This window comes from Polypterus senegalus, chromosome 10, assembly GCF_016835505.1.
Source record: "Polypterus senegalus isolate Bchr_013 chromosome 10, ASM1683550v1, whole genome shotgun sequence".
Lineage (NCBI taxonomy): Eukaryota > Metazoa > Chordata > Cladistia > Polypteriformes > Polypteridae > Polypterus > Polypterus senegalus.
Genome location: NC_053163.1, coordinates 56,597,098 through 56,613,011, shown reverse-complemented (window position 1 = coordinate 56,613,011; position 15,914 = coordinate 56,597,098). Strand labels below are relative to the sequence as shown.

The following is a 15,914-nucleotide window of genomic DNA, read 5'->3' as shown; positions in this document are numbered from 1 at the left end:
AGTTAGGATATAGCGGGTTGGATAATGGATGGATAATTAAACAAGTTATGGCTTATCGTGGTTTTAAATGGAAAACAAACCAAGATATGACCTGCCTTGAAAACATCTGAATTTTATAATTTTGCAGAAATGTAGAAAAAATGGAATGGAATCCAGTTCTGAAAACACTAACTTCAAATTTTGGCAAGCAAAGATAAATGAAGTGTAACAAAAACATTTAGAATTTATAAAGTCCAAATATGAACCTAAATGAAGGCAGGCGAATACAGCAAAACAGTAATGGAAAACATGATTTAATAAAGACAGATTAAAGGCGTTTGCAATTTATAGAAGCATTTAGCAGGAAGCAGAAGGATCAGCTGTTAATGGCTGTGAAGCTTAAACCCAAGCAGGTAAAATGGAAGGGCAGAGATGGTTTTAGATACCATTTTGTGGCTAAAGATTGGTCCTAAACCGTGTTATATACCGTATATACTCACGTTTAAGTTCTCCCGCGGATAAGTTGGGGCTTGGTTTTACTGTATAATTTTTGGTATTTTATAATGTCATTCGTATAAGTCAAATGCGGAAAACTCGTGCTATTGGTCAAAGAGATTATGATATGCTAACGCCCACCTGAGAGAGTAACCACGGAGCACAGTGCCTTTTTTTCCCCTAAGTACTGTGCCTGCATGACGACACGGTAATACCCAAACTATTCGAAAGCGACGTTTGCCCTATTTAGTGTTATTTGTATCTCATACACCTTTATCGTAAGAGCATCCCTTATCTATGACGGAGCATTCAATCACAAGAAAATATGAAGCTGGTTTTAAATTAAAAGTCATTGAAGTGATGAAAGAAATTGGTAACTGCACAGCTGCAACAAAATGTGATGTGTCTGAGTGAGATTGGAGGAAGGAAGAAGATGTTTAAAAAAAATGTAAGGGTAGCATTTTTGAACGGGAGTATAAGTTGGGGTCTGATTTTATGATCAATTTTTCGGGTTTCTAGACCCGACTTATACATGAGTATATATGGTATATATTACCTACAGTACAGCATCAACTTAAAAAAGTAGGCAAATAGTTGTTGTTGCATTCGTCATCCAGAATTGGCCAGGCATTATTTGTAAAACTGGGTTAATTCAGGCCTCTTCTGTTTGGTCAGATAAAAAAAAATAAAACAGCACGGTCTTCAATGTTGCTTGCCCAACACAAGCATCTCAAAATGACTTTTGTAGAATAAATATGATTTACACAGTAGAAAAAATATATACGTATTTCTCAAAATGCAACTAAAATACATATAATAAACGTGCAGAAAATTAAAAAATGATATTTCAAATAAGCATCTTGCTCTGTTTTATAGAAAGAAATATTTGTAGAGTGCACGAGTTCAAAGTCAAATATTATGATGCTGTGCAATTCTTGCTCAAGAATAACCTGTCCGCATGACTAATCATTGCAAACCGTGAATGGCAGGATAAAAATATAATATACATCAGGACTTTGTGCGAATATTACACTGCCATAAACAGATATCTGCATCCCCTAAACAACTCTAAAAACAATCACTTTGTACACTGCATTTGGTCATTTTAATAACTTATTTAAAATAAGAAGATATTACTTTCTCCCTTTTTAACAACAAAAAAAAAATATTCTCAAAGATGAGAATGTATGTATGAAACACTAAACAGTGCCTATAGACACAGTAGTTACAAAAGCTCAAAGTACAAAACTTAGAAAATGAATGGCAGTTTAAACACGTGTTTTCAACTTTTAACCTTAAGTATATATATATATTTTTTTTATAAAATTTACATTGATACATGGTCACTTTATTTACAGGTTTCACGAATCTAAAGTAAATCTAGGAGCTAGTCACTAGAGAAGTAATGGACAGTACCACAGAGTATACTGAAAGCTGGAAATGTTTTGAGAGAGACCGGCAAAAGCAATATGACCATCTGTAATATTCAAGAGATCATATGACCACCATTTTAACAACAAAAGTTGAAGTACAGTTTAAAGACTGAAAATGCCACAGTTTAAGAAATCATGAATTGACATCAAATGTGCCTACTCCACAATTTAACGATATAAGAGTTTGTGGTTACTTCCCCCCATACATTCTCTCTATATCATTAAGATAATGGTTTTTCAGCTCTTTCCGTTTCAGTTTGAATGCATCTGTAACCAGTCCAGTCTCTGGGGTCCACGGTTCAGGACTCAAGCGAACCTTTACAGGGATTTCAAACCGTTCTAATTTTACAGCATCTGCAGGAAAAAAAATATGTAAAATTAATTCTTTCACAGATGTACTTGAGAAAAAAAAATGTGCATAACTAACTACAAATCAAATTAAAAAGAATACATTTATTTTGTAGACATACATGTGGACAGTAACTGACAAAATTACTATGATTGAATGAACATGAAAACTGATTAAACAAAATCATTAAAAAAAACTTTCTATATAAACAGGAAGAACAAAAAAAGAAGATTAGGTTAAATTTAAAAGACAAGTCTGGAAAAGCATAGTTTCAACCACATGATTCCATTTTATTGTGTTCATGCCACTGCATTCTGAGAACCAAGACCACCATATGTTCAATGCACAATGTTAATCAAATGAGAGGCTGAATACAGAGAACATTTTAAGGAGCCAGAAGCAAATTTTTAGAGTGTCATCAAACAACTCATAGATGACAGTGAACTGCAGTGGATATTTGCCAAATTTTCATTTAAGCTTATTTGGGAAACATGTATATTTTGACTTTGAATTTAATTAACTGTCAGCAATATAGTTAAAGCCTCGTGGTACAATCCTGCCATCATGTTGATACTTTTGATATCTGTGTCTCCTATGCTACTCCAGTGGGGAAATTATTATTGTTATGGCTGTTTTTTTATGGAGAATGAAATACTACAAATACAAATTTTAAATAAAAAAAACTTATATTAATCTTGTTTGTATACTAAATAGCATCAACATTCTTGTAATTTGGGAACCATTCCAATGTAGCTTCTACTGCCAGTCAACAAGTATTTAAAACCATTTCTCTGTTATGCATTAAAGACCTTTTAATTTAATTATAAATTAATTAATATTATTTATTAAAAGTATTACAACAGCCCTCTGCTGTAGAATCTTTCGATACCAAAGAACTCAAACAGTAAGTGTAGGCAAATTGTATAATGCTGACTGTGGATAAACTGAATTATTAATATCACAGCTTACAATTTTTGACCACATCCTCCCACATGTTTAAGACAATTTGCCACCCAAGCTCTAGATCAGGGGTGCCCACACTTTTTCAGCTTGCGAGCTACTTTTAAAATGACCAAGTCAAAATGATCTACCTACATTAAAAATGATTATTTATTTATTTATTTATATATATATATCTCTCTCTCTCTCGCTATATATATATATATATATATATATATATATATATATATATATATATATATATATATATATATATATATATATATATATATATATATATATATATATGGCCGTGCAATATGTAACACAGAGAATGGAAAAGGCAGGCGGCACCTCCGGGCAGGGAAACCACTCGGTAAGTGACAGTTCTTTGATCGATGGTGATCACCTCGATAGACATGTTAATGGGGGTACGGTTGGAACGGTAAAAGAAATGGGTACCTGAACAATGTAAACTAAGTCTAAAATACCTACACAATAACTATAAGCATAATAAACGAACAATAAAACAGCGGAGAAGCTTTCGATTAAATAAAAAGGCTGCAGTTATCAGCACAATAAAACAGCGGAGAAGCTTTCGATTAAATAAAAAGGCTGCAGTTATCAGCAAGGAGACATGAATACCGTGGCGAAGCAAGGAAGGGAATGAAGAGACCGGTGCAACGGACGGCCTTATATGGGCAGGCAGCCAATTACTTGGGAGGCGTGGGGATGGGGGACGCAATATAGGCAGGCAGCCAACTATGTGGGAGGCGTGGGGATGGGGGAAGCAACGCCGCCTCACACGGCGACCGAGCTGCAGGCTATGGACGTATGTAAGTAGGATTCAGTTATGACCGTTACGCATAGAATTTTGAAATTAAACCTGCTTAACTTTTGTAAGTAACCTGTAAGGAATGAGCCGGCCAAATTTCAGCCCTCTACCTACATGGAAAGTTGGAAAATTAGTGAGTCAGTGAGGGCTTTGCCTTTATATATATATACTGTCACAGGTGGCTGGGTGTGGTCGGCAATCAGCCACCTATTTAAGGAGCCACCGCCCTGCAATCAAGGCTGGAGTCGGGTGAGGAGGAAGAAGAGGTTGTTGCAGAGGAGGCGAGGAGAGGCCCCAGTGATTGATGTGTGAAGACTGGCTAGTGAGAGACTGGACTTTGGGGAGTTTGGTGGAGGTGCACTTGACTTTAGTATATATTACTGTAAATAAACGTGTAGTGATGGCTAAAACGGTGTTCGCCTGTGTGTCCGGGACGTCCTATCTCACAATATTATTTATATATATATATATATATATATATATATATATATATATATATATATATATATATACATATATACATATACATATATACATATACATACATACATATACATATATATATATACATATATATATATATATATATATATATATATATATATATATATACACACACACACACTGAGTATACTTTATACATAACTGAATAACTTTTATGGCACAATAACAATTCAATACATTTATGGTCACTACAGTATTTTGATTTAATAATCGTCATGTGGGAAAAGGCTGACTTGCATAAATAAATAGAGCCGAATAATGCAGTCAAGGAGCTTTTGAATTCAGCTGAATGAAAAATGACGGCTGTTTAATTAACTGTGATTTTAGTTCCCTTTCTTTTCTCTTCCTCAGATCGCTTTTTGGAAGGACATCAGTTTCGTAGTTTTTATGAACAGTTCAAAAGTGCCTTTCCACATTTTCCTTCTTTGGAATAGCAATGATAGATTGACAAATCAGACAAATGCACTTCGATTGTGAAATTGTGAGAAAAAAGTCCTCTTCCAATTGCACATCCAGCCCATACTCTCCCCAAACAATTTTTTTTTAAATCCCTTCTTCAGTCGATATAAATTGTAATTTATAATTTAATTTATAATTGAATTTAATTTGTAATTTCTAATTGTAATTGCTAACTAGATCACAGCCGATGTTTTGCAGTAGCTTGCGCGTTTGATCGCGCATGCAGGATGACCAGTGTGTTAAATGAAAAGAGGTCTCAGACTGGCTGCCCTGTAAGTCAATCAAGTGGCAAATGCCATAGGGAAGATATATGATAGACTAACGTTTAAAATTTTTTTTTTTTTTTTTGAATGCAACGCAATCTACTTGCACTACCTTTGCGATCTACCAGTCGATCGCAATCGACGCATTGGGCACCCCTGCTCTAGATAGACAAATTAATAAAAAAAAAATCCATGACTCGCTCTAATAAAACCAAACAATCAAACAGGTTTGATTCATCTTCACTAGTAGGTGTGGGCTCTATGTGCAGAAGAGCAGATATCCAATGAATGCTCATCCAAAAGTGCAATTCATATAAAGTAGCAAAGAGAAATAAGGAAAGCAGGTGTTTTGAACGAACAAAAGGCATGCTCGCCGTTCTGATGTCTCATGTACCACTACAGAATGGAAAAGAAAAAAAAAAAAAAAAGGGACAGATTTTGCGGCAATATACCTGTTAACCCTTCACACAATGCCTGGCTTCATTACACAAGGTTTTTGGCTTTCACAAAAAGGGCCAAGCAAAATTGTGCTGGAAAACCAGTATGCGACGGCTGAATGTGACATGACTAACAATTTTCAGTCGTATAAATTAACATGGTCTTGCAAATAGCAACTGCTGTCAGTAAGTCTGTCTTGCTCAGTGACTTGAAGTTGTGACATTGGCTTTAGTCTCCATAGTTTAGATGCATGACACACAAACACAGTGACAACAGCGCAACCTTGCTTAGACCAGGTAGCAAAGATCTCGCTTTCTAGATTTTAGAAAGCTGCTACTCACTTGAAGCTGCTACTTGTTTGATTTCTTTAAGAACTTCAGCCTCCATGCTGGGATGGTTGCAGATCTCTTCCCAAGAGCCTCGAATTCCTTGCTTGTTTGCCAAAGCGGTCAATTTCTTTTGATTTGGTACCACAAAGCTGATCACATAGTTCTGGTCACTAAGAGAGAATGTTAAGAAAACTGATAACTTGTGTTCAATGTTTATGTCAAAGAAACATTTTCTATGCAGCTCAGTGTCGCATTTAGGGTTACCTGTTTGCATAAGCGCAGATGTTGTCGATCAGTGAGCAGTTCTTTAAGGCAGATTCTACTTTTCCAAGGGACACATACTCTCCAGCCTGTAGTTTTACCAAGTCTTTTTTGCGATCTGTAAACCACAAGAAGAAATAATTGAAAAATCATTTGAAAAACAAAGTGTTAATAGTGCCATAAATATGCCGATAAATAGATGTTTCCATATTATTTGAATTTCTTCGTATGTATTATGCAACAATATATTTGGAACACCTAAAATAATTGCTGGCAAAGTAGAAAATCATATACAGTGCATCCGGAAAGTATTCACAGTGCATCACTTTTTCAACATTTTGTTATGTTACAGCCTTATTCCAAAATGGATTAAATTCATTTTTTTCCTTAGAATTCTACACACAACACCCCATAATGACAACGTGAAAAAAGTTTACTTGAGGTTTTTGCAAATTTATTAAAAATGAAAAAATTGAGAAAGCACATGTACATAAGTATTCACAGCCTTTGCCATGAAGCTCAAAATTGAGCTCGGTGCTTCCTGTTTCCCCTGATCATCCTGGAGATGTTTCTGCAGCTTAATTGGAGTCCACCTGTGGTAAATTCAGTTGATTGGACATGATTTGGAAAGGCACACACCTGTCTATATAAGGTCCCACAGTTGACAGTTCATGTCAGAGCACAAACTAAGCATGAAGTCAAAGGAGTTGTCTGTAGACCTCCGAGACAGGATTGTCTCAAAGCACAAATCTGGGGAAGGTTATAGAAAAATTTCTGCTGCTTTGAAGGTCCCAATGAGCATAGTGGCCTCCATCATCCGTAAGTGGAAGAAGTTCGAAACCACTAGGACTCTTCCTAGAGCTGGTCGGCCATCTAAACTGAGCGATCGGGGGAGAAGGGCCTAAGTCAGGGAAGTGACCAAGAACCCGATGGTCACTCTGTCAGAGCTCCAGAGGTCCTCTGTTGAGAGAAGAGAACCTTCCAGAAGGACAACCATCTCTGCAGCAATCCACCAATCAGGCCTGTATGGTAGAGTGGCCAGACGGGAGCCACTCCTTAGTAAAAGGCATATGGCAGCCCGCCTGGAGTTTGCCAAAAGGCACCTGAAGGACTCTCAGACCATGAGAAACAAAATACTCTGGTCTCATGAGACAAAAATTGAACTCTTTGGTGTGAATACCAGGCATCACGTTTGGAGGAAACCAGGCACCGCTCATCACCAGGCCAATACCATCCCTACAGTGGAGCATAGTGGTGGCAGCATCATGCTGTGGGGATGTTTTTCAGCGGCAGGAACTATGAGACTAGTCAGGATAAAGGGAAAGATGACTGCAGTAATGTACAGAGACATCCTGGATGAAAACCTGCTCCAGAGCGCTCTTGACCTCAGACTGGGGCGACAGTTCATCTTTCAGCAGGACAACGACCCTAAGCACACAGCCAAGATATCAAAGGAGTGGCTTCAGGACAACTCTGTGAATGTCCTTGAGTGGCCCAGCCAGAGCCCAGACTTGAATCCAATTGAACATCTCTGGAGAGATCTTAAAATGGCTGTGCACTGTGCTTCCCATCCAACCTGATGGAGCTTGATAGGTGCTGCAAAGAGGAATGGGCGAAACTGGCCAAGGATAGGTGTGCCAAGCTTGTGGCATCATATTCAAAAAGACTTGAGGCTGTAATTGCTGCCAAAAGTGCATCGACAAAGTATTGAGCAAAGGCTGTGAATACTTATGTACATGTGATTTTTCAGCTTTTTTTTTAAATAAATTTGCAAAAATCTCAAGTAAACTTTTTTCACGTTGTCATTATGGGGTGTTGTGTGTAGAATTCTGAGGAAAAAAATTAATTTAATCCATTTTGGAATAAGGTTGTAACATAAAATGTGGAAAAAGTGATGTGCTGTGAATACTTTCCGGATGCACTGTACCATTAACAATTAGTGGCAAGCAATTTCTTAATGTTCTTAATGTCACAGACACAGCATACTGGCTTAGAATGTGACACAATGCTGTGCATGTTCTTCAGTTGTCTGCATGTATTTTCCTTAGGGTGCCCTGGTTTTTCCTTCCATAACCCCACAGGCATACTTTGTTAGATTGACTGGTGACTGCCAAGTGGCCCAGTATGGGTTTGGACTTGCACTCTGTACTGGCAGCACTGAGGAAAAGGCAGGAAACAACTCAGAATATTCTCTGGTTCTCGCAGTCCCTGAAATATTTTAGAATATGATGTTAAAATGCACAGACAGACTAGACTTTTATTAAATACATTTTTTGGGAACCGGTCATGAAAAAAACTCACTGTGTTATTAATCATCTTTCCAGGTAAATGATAGCCCTTATGGGTAATATTACGTAACACTGACATAAAATCAGTCTTTAAAACGCAAAAATAAAAAATTATAAAGAGATGATAATTACAGTACATTGCTTGATGTCTTCAGACCAAAAATTCAAGAAGGTGTGGTTTAACACTGAATAAGAATGCATATTTTTTGGTGTTCATCGACTGAACAGAACAAATCAGAAAAGGAGGCATCACTTTTTACATGTGCAAGAGGTCCAACTTGTGAATCACATGTATTGGTTTTACATAATGTGTGTTAATTTACTGACTAGTACTGACTAGTTCAGTTTAACTTGAGGTAAAAATACATTCTTTTAGGGTTTTCTTCCTACAAGTTTCCAGGACATAAGGTCACAGAGACAGGAGTAAGGAATACATCAGACTTGCAGTTCTTTTGAATAACACATTCTTTCAAGAAAACAGAGACTTGTAAGTAGGTCAGAAATACAAATTAGAATTTCAGTGTACATATAACATTACTACTACTATTACTACTAAAATAAAAAGAGAAAATTGCTTCAGAAGAGAAATTAAGCAATCAGTAACTATTAATATTTATATTTTCTTAAGAAAAATCTCATTTGTCACAAGTTCCTCATTAATAAATTTTAAAAGCGGAATGTGGCTGTGATATTAGTATAGGACACAAAGATACTAGGGTCAGAACTCTGAGCTAGCAGTATTAGTGTTCTGTGTGGCTCTACTTCATCCTGTTGTTTATCTCTGGTATTTTTTTCTTATTCTTTACTTGCAGTAACCAAACTTATATTAAATGATATAAAACCTCACAAAAAACAAAGTATCAGTGCGTAAAACAACATATTTTTCTATTTTAACAAGTGGCAAGCTTCTGGCTGGCCTCCTATCAATGATGCTTTTGGAAATCTACTGCAAGTTATAAAAAAAAAGAGACCCATTTTTCTCTTTGTTGTTTCCATTTCCTTATATCAAAAGTAATTCAGAACCTTAAGGGGAAAAATGATTTCCATAAGAGTCTAAGTAACATATATACAGTTTAGAATAATGTCATATGATTTCTGGATGTTTGCCAGTGATGTGTGCTGCTTTTCAAGCTTCTTTCATTATCTTCTACACCACATGGTGTTTCCAATTCTCTCTGTAAAGTAGTTCACACTATACTTGAGCCTTTAGGAGACACTAGGTATAAAATGCTCTCCTGCTGAAGGCTCAAATACAAAAGGGTATGAACACTGTAGTTATATACAATCTCAGACCCACTCCAGTATGGGAATGGGGCAAATGTGCAATGTAATGCCACTTTTACACCAGTTTCAAAAGGGAAAAAACAGACTGAAGCTGATTGTTTTGACTACACTGGTAAATGTTTAAATGTCTTTTTGGGCATAACTTTTATTGCGAGAGAAATTGTTCTGTGTTTATGTAATATTTAGCTCACTTTTTCTTTTTGCAAAGATAAAATTCAGTCTCATTGTACATATGGAAGCAAACAATATTGTTTTCTGTAAATCTGAAAATGAAAATCAAAAGAAATAGTGTGTTAAAGAGTAAACAGCAGCTGTTTCATTTAACTACTTCTGCAACCTTTTACTGAGATTACTGACAGATATGAATAAACTGGAATCAGAAGCAATCTGAAAAAAGGACTCCCAGTAAATGAAAGTTTGAAAGAGTTAAATACATCTTATTTTAAGTTTGGATTAGTTCACACATCAACATCTATAATTGATGACTTTATAACCTGTCATCCCCAGGTTCATTGCAGATAAACTGTCCATTACATACTATAGGGTATCGCATTGGTAATTAAGCACGTCTCACATCACAGTTGTGTATAGCATGCAGCAGCCTGCTATTCAAGCCAAACATTAAAAAACTCTCCACATTTGATTTACCTGGTCAGGATAGTTTAAGCTGATGTGACTTTCAGACATCTGAATTGTTACATAATACTAAAACTAACTTTCAGTCTTAAGCACTATTTAAATTTACATACTTCATTATTTCCTGTGTCTGAACTATTGTGTACCAGGTGTGATCTATCAAGGCTTCCTTAGATTTTAACATAAACCTGCCTACAGAGAGTACAGAGTTAGCATTATGGAGTAAATTGAAATTTCATCTCAAGAACAGATACAGATTACTGTGAAACAGGCATGTTTTGGAATATAATTTTTCAAAAAAGTTTGAGCAAATGCAGTATGGCTGTGCAATATAAAAAGAGCATAAGAAAGGCATACAGTCATATGAAAAAGTTTGGGAACCCCTCTCAGCCTGCATAATAATTTACTTTCAACAAAAAAGATTTCCTAGGAACATCTGAGTACTGGGGTGTTTTACAAACAAAGATTTTTAGTGAAGCAGTTTTTAGTTGTATGAAATTAAATCAAATGTGAGTAACTGGCTGTGCAAAAATGTGGGTACCCCTATAATTTTGCTGATTTGAATGCATGTAACTGCTCAATACTGACTACTTGCAACACCAAATTGGCTGAATTAGCTCGTTAAGCCTTGAACTTCATAGACAGGTGTGTCCAATCATGAGAAAAGGTATTTAAGGTGGTCAATTGCAAGTTGTGCTTCCCTTTCACTCTCCTCTGCAGAGTGACAGCATGGGATCCTCAAAGGAAGTCTCAAAAGATCTGAAAACAAAGATTGCTCAGTATCATGGTTTAGGGGAAGGCTACAAAAAGCAATCTTAGAAGTTTAAACTGTCAGTTTCAGCTGTAAGAAATGTAATCAGGAAATGGAAGGCCATAGGCACAGTTGCTGTTAAACTCAGACCTGGCAGGCCAAGAAAAAATATAGGAGCGGCATATGCACAGGATTGTGAGAATGGTTACAGACAACCCACAGATCACCTCCAAAGACCTGCAAGAACATCTTGCTGCGGATGGTGTATAGTTCTACAATTCAGCACAATTTCTGTATGGCAGGATGATGAGAAAGAAGCCCTTTCTGCACTAACACCACAAATAGAATCATTTGTTGTATGCAAATGCTCATTTAGACAAGCCAGATTAATTTTGGAACAAAGTGCTTTGGACTGAGGAGACAAAAATTGAGCTATTTGGTCATAACAAAAAGCGCTTTGCATGGCGGAAGAAGAACACCGCATTCCAAGATAAAAACCTGCTACCTACTGTCAAATTTGGTGGAGGTTCCATCATGCTGTGGGGCCGTGTAGCTAGTTCAGGCAATGGGGCCCTTATTAAAGTCGAGGGTCGGATGAATTCAACCCAATAGCAACAAATTCTTCAGGATAATGTTCAAGCATCAGTCACAAAGTTGAAGTTACACAGGGGTTCCAACAAGACAATGACACAAAACACAGTTTGAATTCTGCAAAGGCATTCATGCAGAGGGAGAAGTACAATGTTCTGGAATGGCCGCCACAGTCCCCTGACTCGAATATCATCGAAAATCTATGGGATGATTTGAAGCAGGCTGTCCATGATCGGCAGCCGTCAAATTTAACTGAACTGGAGAGATTTTGTATGAAAGAATGGTAAAAAATATCTCCATCCAGACACTCATCAACGGCTATAGGAGGCATCTAGAGCCTGTTATATTTGCAAAAGGAGGCTCAACTAATTATCTAATATCTCTGTTGGTGTGCCCAAATTTATGCACCTGTCTAATTCTGTTATGATGCTGTGGTGGATTGCCGGCATTTCACTCCGGCCCTCAACCCCAGGCTGCCAGGAGGAGCTCTCCCGACAGCATGATCATGCCCCGAGTTCCAGCAGGGCATCATGGACTATGTAGTGTTTGTACACAGCCCTGCTGGATACCTTGGGGGCCACCAGGCGTCGCTGTAGGGGGGCTCGTAGGCTCTTATGTGCCCTATAACCCGACGTGCTCCCGGGTTGAAGAAAAGGACTATTTACCCTGACCCGGAAGGAATAAGGACTTGTGGACTGTTGGGCAGGAACACCTCCGGGTCAGGGAATATAAAAGGACTGTGGGAGCTCCCAGACAATGAGCTGAGTTGGGAGGCAGGGTGGCTAAGCGTCTGGGAGTGGAGGATTGTTATTATTATTGTTATTGAAGAATTGTGGAGAGGAGCGTGCTTTGTGCACTTTATTATTATAATAAATATCATCATTGGATTTTTACCTGGTGTCTGACGTATAGTCTGAGGGTACAAGGGTGCGGGAAGCATCTTATTCTATTACAGATGCATATTGCATTTTCTGTTAATCCAATAAACAATGTCACTGCTGAAATACTTCTGTTTCCATAAGGCATGTCATATATTAAAACGAAGTTGCTACTTTGAAAGTTCAGCCAATGATAAACAAAAATCCAAAGAATTAAGAGGGGTTCCCATATGACAGTATTGAACAATAGTGGACATCAAGAAGGAAATCAAATGATAGAAAAGTTATTATCACACTATAGAAAAACTGACATGAGGGGACAACTGCAAATACTGGCAGCAACAGCCAGAAGACAGGTGGGTTGAGGACCTGCAGGAAGTGTAACAGTCTACTGATGAGCACATTGATGCCCACACACATTAATTCCAGATTAGTTTAGATCTGCTAATCAGCTATGTATATCTGTGTGAATTGTGTAAAAATACGGGAATTTCTGAAGGAAACCTGCAAAATTTAATTCAACGAAACCTCAAGATGGAATTAAACATCCAAGTGCTGTGAAATGACTTGGCCAACGTCAGCAAATTAGAATATATTGTACAGCCAAGGGCCTATATACTGACCGACTATTTGAAGGCATCCATCTGGATGAATTTCTCCAATATCTCCTGTGCAAAACCATCTCTGTCCATTTTCATCCACAAAAAAATCTTCACCAACTTTATCACATTTGTAATATCCTTTTGTGACATTTGGTCCTCCAATCAAAATTTCCCCACGGGGGTTAGGTTTGTCCATATCTGTATATCCACCTGTACAAATCAAATAAAATGAACTCTGATTACTATGAGAATAAACATTAATAACATACATATTTATATTGCTGGGATGGGCTCCTGCACCCTGCTACCTTGTTCAGGATTAACAGGGCTTAGAATGCATGGTATGTAAAGAACTGTATATGGCAACACTGTTTGTAACTAATTGGTGCAACTGCTTGCCCTGCAACCATGGCTTGGATAAAGAAAATTGATGGAGAGATGCATTTTCTGTGTCTAAACATTCTGCTACTACTGTATGTTTTAGTGTCCTAATCTTATTTCTAGAATTTGTTTTTCCCTGGGTTCACTGAAAAAAAACGAAGGATCTACAAAGTAACCTCTCGTTCTAAAGCTCAAGGGAATAGTTTCTATAAAGTTATTATATCTAAACATAGTTTTTGCGTTATATTTGAAGTATTCTTTAGCAAGTGAACCTCCAGTCTAGAATGCTAGAATAATATAAATCACTTACAAAAAATTCAATTTTAATGGAAACGCAAAAGCTTCTGCCTTATCACTTTTACGTTTTGGAGGTATTAAGCATGCATCATGTTCTTTTATATTCTTATGTTTCTTTGCTACTCCCTTTCTCCCCTGAACTTTTTACTATCCTCTGTCTCTCAATTATTGTGTTCCTTCAAAAGAAATGTTTGCAAAATTTAAAGTCAACTGGACTTAAGTATAGATTTGTTTTTAACTTCAGAGAAATGCATGCAGTTTGTAATATGGTTTGTGTTACAATAATACAAGTCAAAACACAAACGTGCACAGTTCATACAAAAATGAACATACTTGAAAACATACTCTCACTCTCCTTCACATAATTTCATTCTGTTTACAAGTTTTCACTCGTCTGTCATATTTTTACAGAAAGAACAGTATAACTCTTAAATTCTCCTTGAATAGTTTCTGTAATATATGAAATAATTTACAGATATCACACAAATATTCAATTCCAAACTTATTATTATAATTCCAAACTTTATTTTCCCCTGTTTAAAGTAATGAACACTTTCTAAATCTTTTAAGTATAGTAATTTTGTTGTGTTTATTTGTATATAAAGCTTAACTTCACACCAAATGTACTACAAACAGATATCTGGATTTAATCTAATAACACACCCTTATAAAAAAGATCAGGTTACAACTTGAATTACGGTACATCTGTCTAAGGATGTGAAGAACCAAAACTGTTTAGTCTTTATTAATGTTAAATGTAGCTGATGACTAAATGAATATTCCACATTTCATTTTTAGCCTCTAATACTGTATATACATACTTATACTTTTGACAGGAAAACCAAAAAATGTTTTAAGTTGGAGATACTGCACTTGTACAGATACACACATTTCTAAAATAATATGATAAAGGAAGCAAAAGTAAATCATAATTTATCATATATAGTAAAGAATAATTAAAAGTGTTTCTTTCTGATTTTGTTAATGTAATATTTTGGCTACAGATGGGTTCCATGCATACAGAATACACAATGTATGCACAACAGCTATGTCTCTGAAATAAACCAATATGTTTACTAAAGAAATCTTTCATAAAGCTTTAGAGCTTTAAGTGGACCGGAGGATACCCTTTAATTTTTGCATATAATTTGAATGTAATGTTATTTACCGGTATTAGTCATCCTAAACAACACTGCTAAAATATCATTTCAAACATGTGTCAGGTTACTTTTGCACACTTGTTAGCATATTCCATTACCAAATTAGTCATTTTTTAGATGTTCTGGACAGTTTACTTCATCTTGAAGTCACAGTTTCCACTGAAAAGTTTTTAAAATTAAAACTATATTATTACAGGGAATGATTTTTGAAAGCATAATTTTTTATCTAAAATTTTTCAATCATAACAAACACTGTTTCTGTCATGACTTAAATTCTTAAATGTGATTTACTTCAGGATACAAGTGACAAAAGGTTGTATTTACATTTCTAATTACATTAGAGAGACCTGACTTTTCAATTATTTTATAGCCTTTTCATCCATAATGATAAGCAGTGAAGCAAGCTTGCTAACTTACCATGTAAGAAGAAATATTTTGTTTTCATTTTTATAAACAAAAAAACAGATTAACATTTACCTTCAATCCAGTCCCGCAGCTTGATTTCACAGCAGATGAGAGGGGCCCCCACCCGCCCAGTGCTGTAATCTGCAACTACAAGCAAAACAAAAGCATCACATCAGATGGGCAGAACACATGCAGAGACACACAGAACCAGTCACATCATTTTATTTTATTGTCAACATGAAACTATATATAAAATACTCCAATTGGGAGAAACATGGGACAGATTTTTTTCAGTTATTTTTGCTGTAAATTGTATTGGAAACACAGTAAACATTCTTCACAGATATACAGAAATTA

The 15,914-nt window shown here is 36.3% G+C and overlaps 1 protein-coding gene across 7 annotated transcripts in view; it reads right to left on the bottom strand.

Moving 5' to 3' along the window:
• Positions 1-551: 551 nt before the first annotated feature.
• LOC120537126 (long-chain-fatty-acid--CoA ligase 4-like) overlaps positions 552-15,914 on the bottom strand; it is a 91,857-nt gene continuing 76,494 nt past the window's right edge. For all 7 annotated transcript variants that reach the window (XM_039765806.1, XM_039765808.1, XM_039765807.1 and 4 more), the window contains exons 13-17: positions 15,630-15,704; positions 13,336-13,524; positions 6,288-6,402; positions 6,036-6,193; positions 552-2,261 (exon numbers count right to left, since the gene is read on the bottom strand). In XM_039765806.1, the coding sequence (XP_039621740.1) occupies positions 2,098-2,261; positions 6,036-6,193; positions 6,288-6,402; positions 13,336-13,524; positions 15,630-15,704 (701 nt within the window). In that variant the 3' untranslated portion in view covers positions 552-2,097. The remainder of the gene's footprint in view (positions 2,262-6,035; positions 6,194-6,287; positions 6,403-13,335; positions 13,525-15,629; positions 15,705-15,914) is intronic.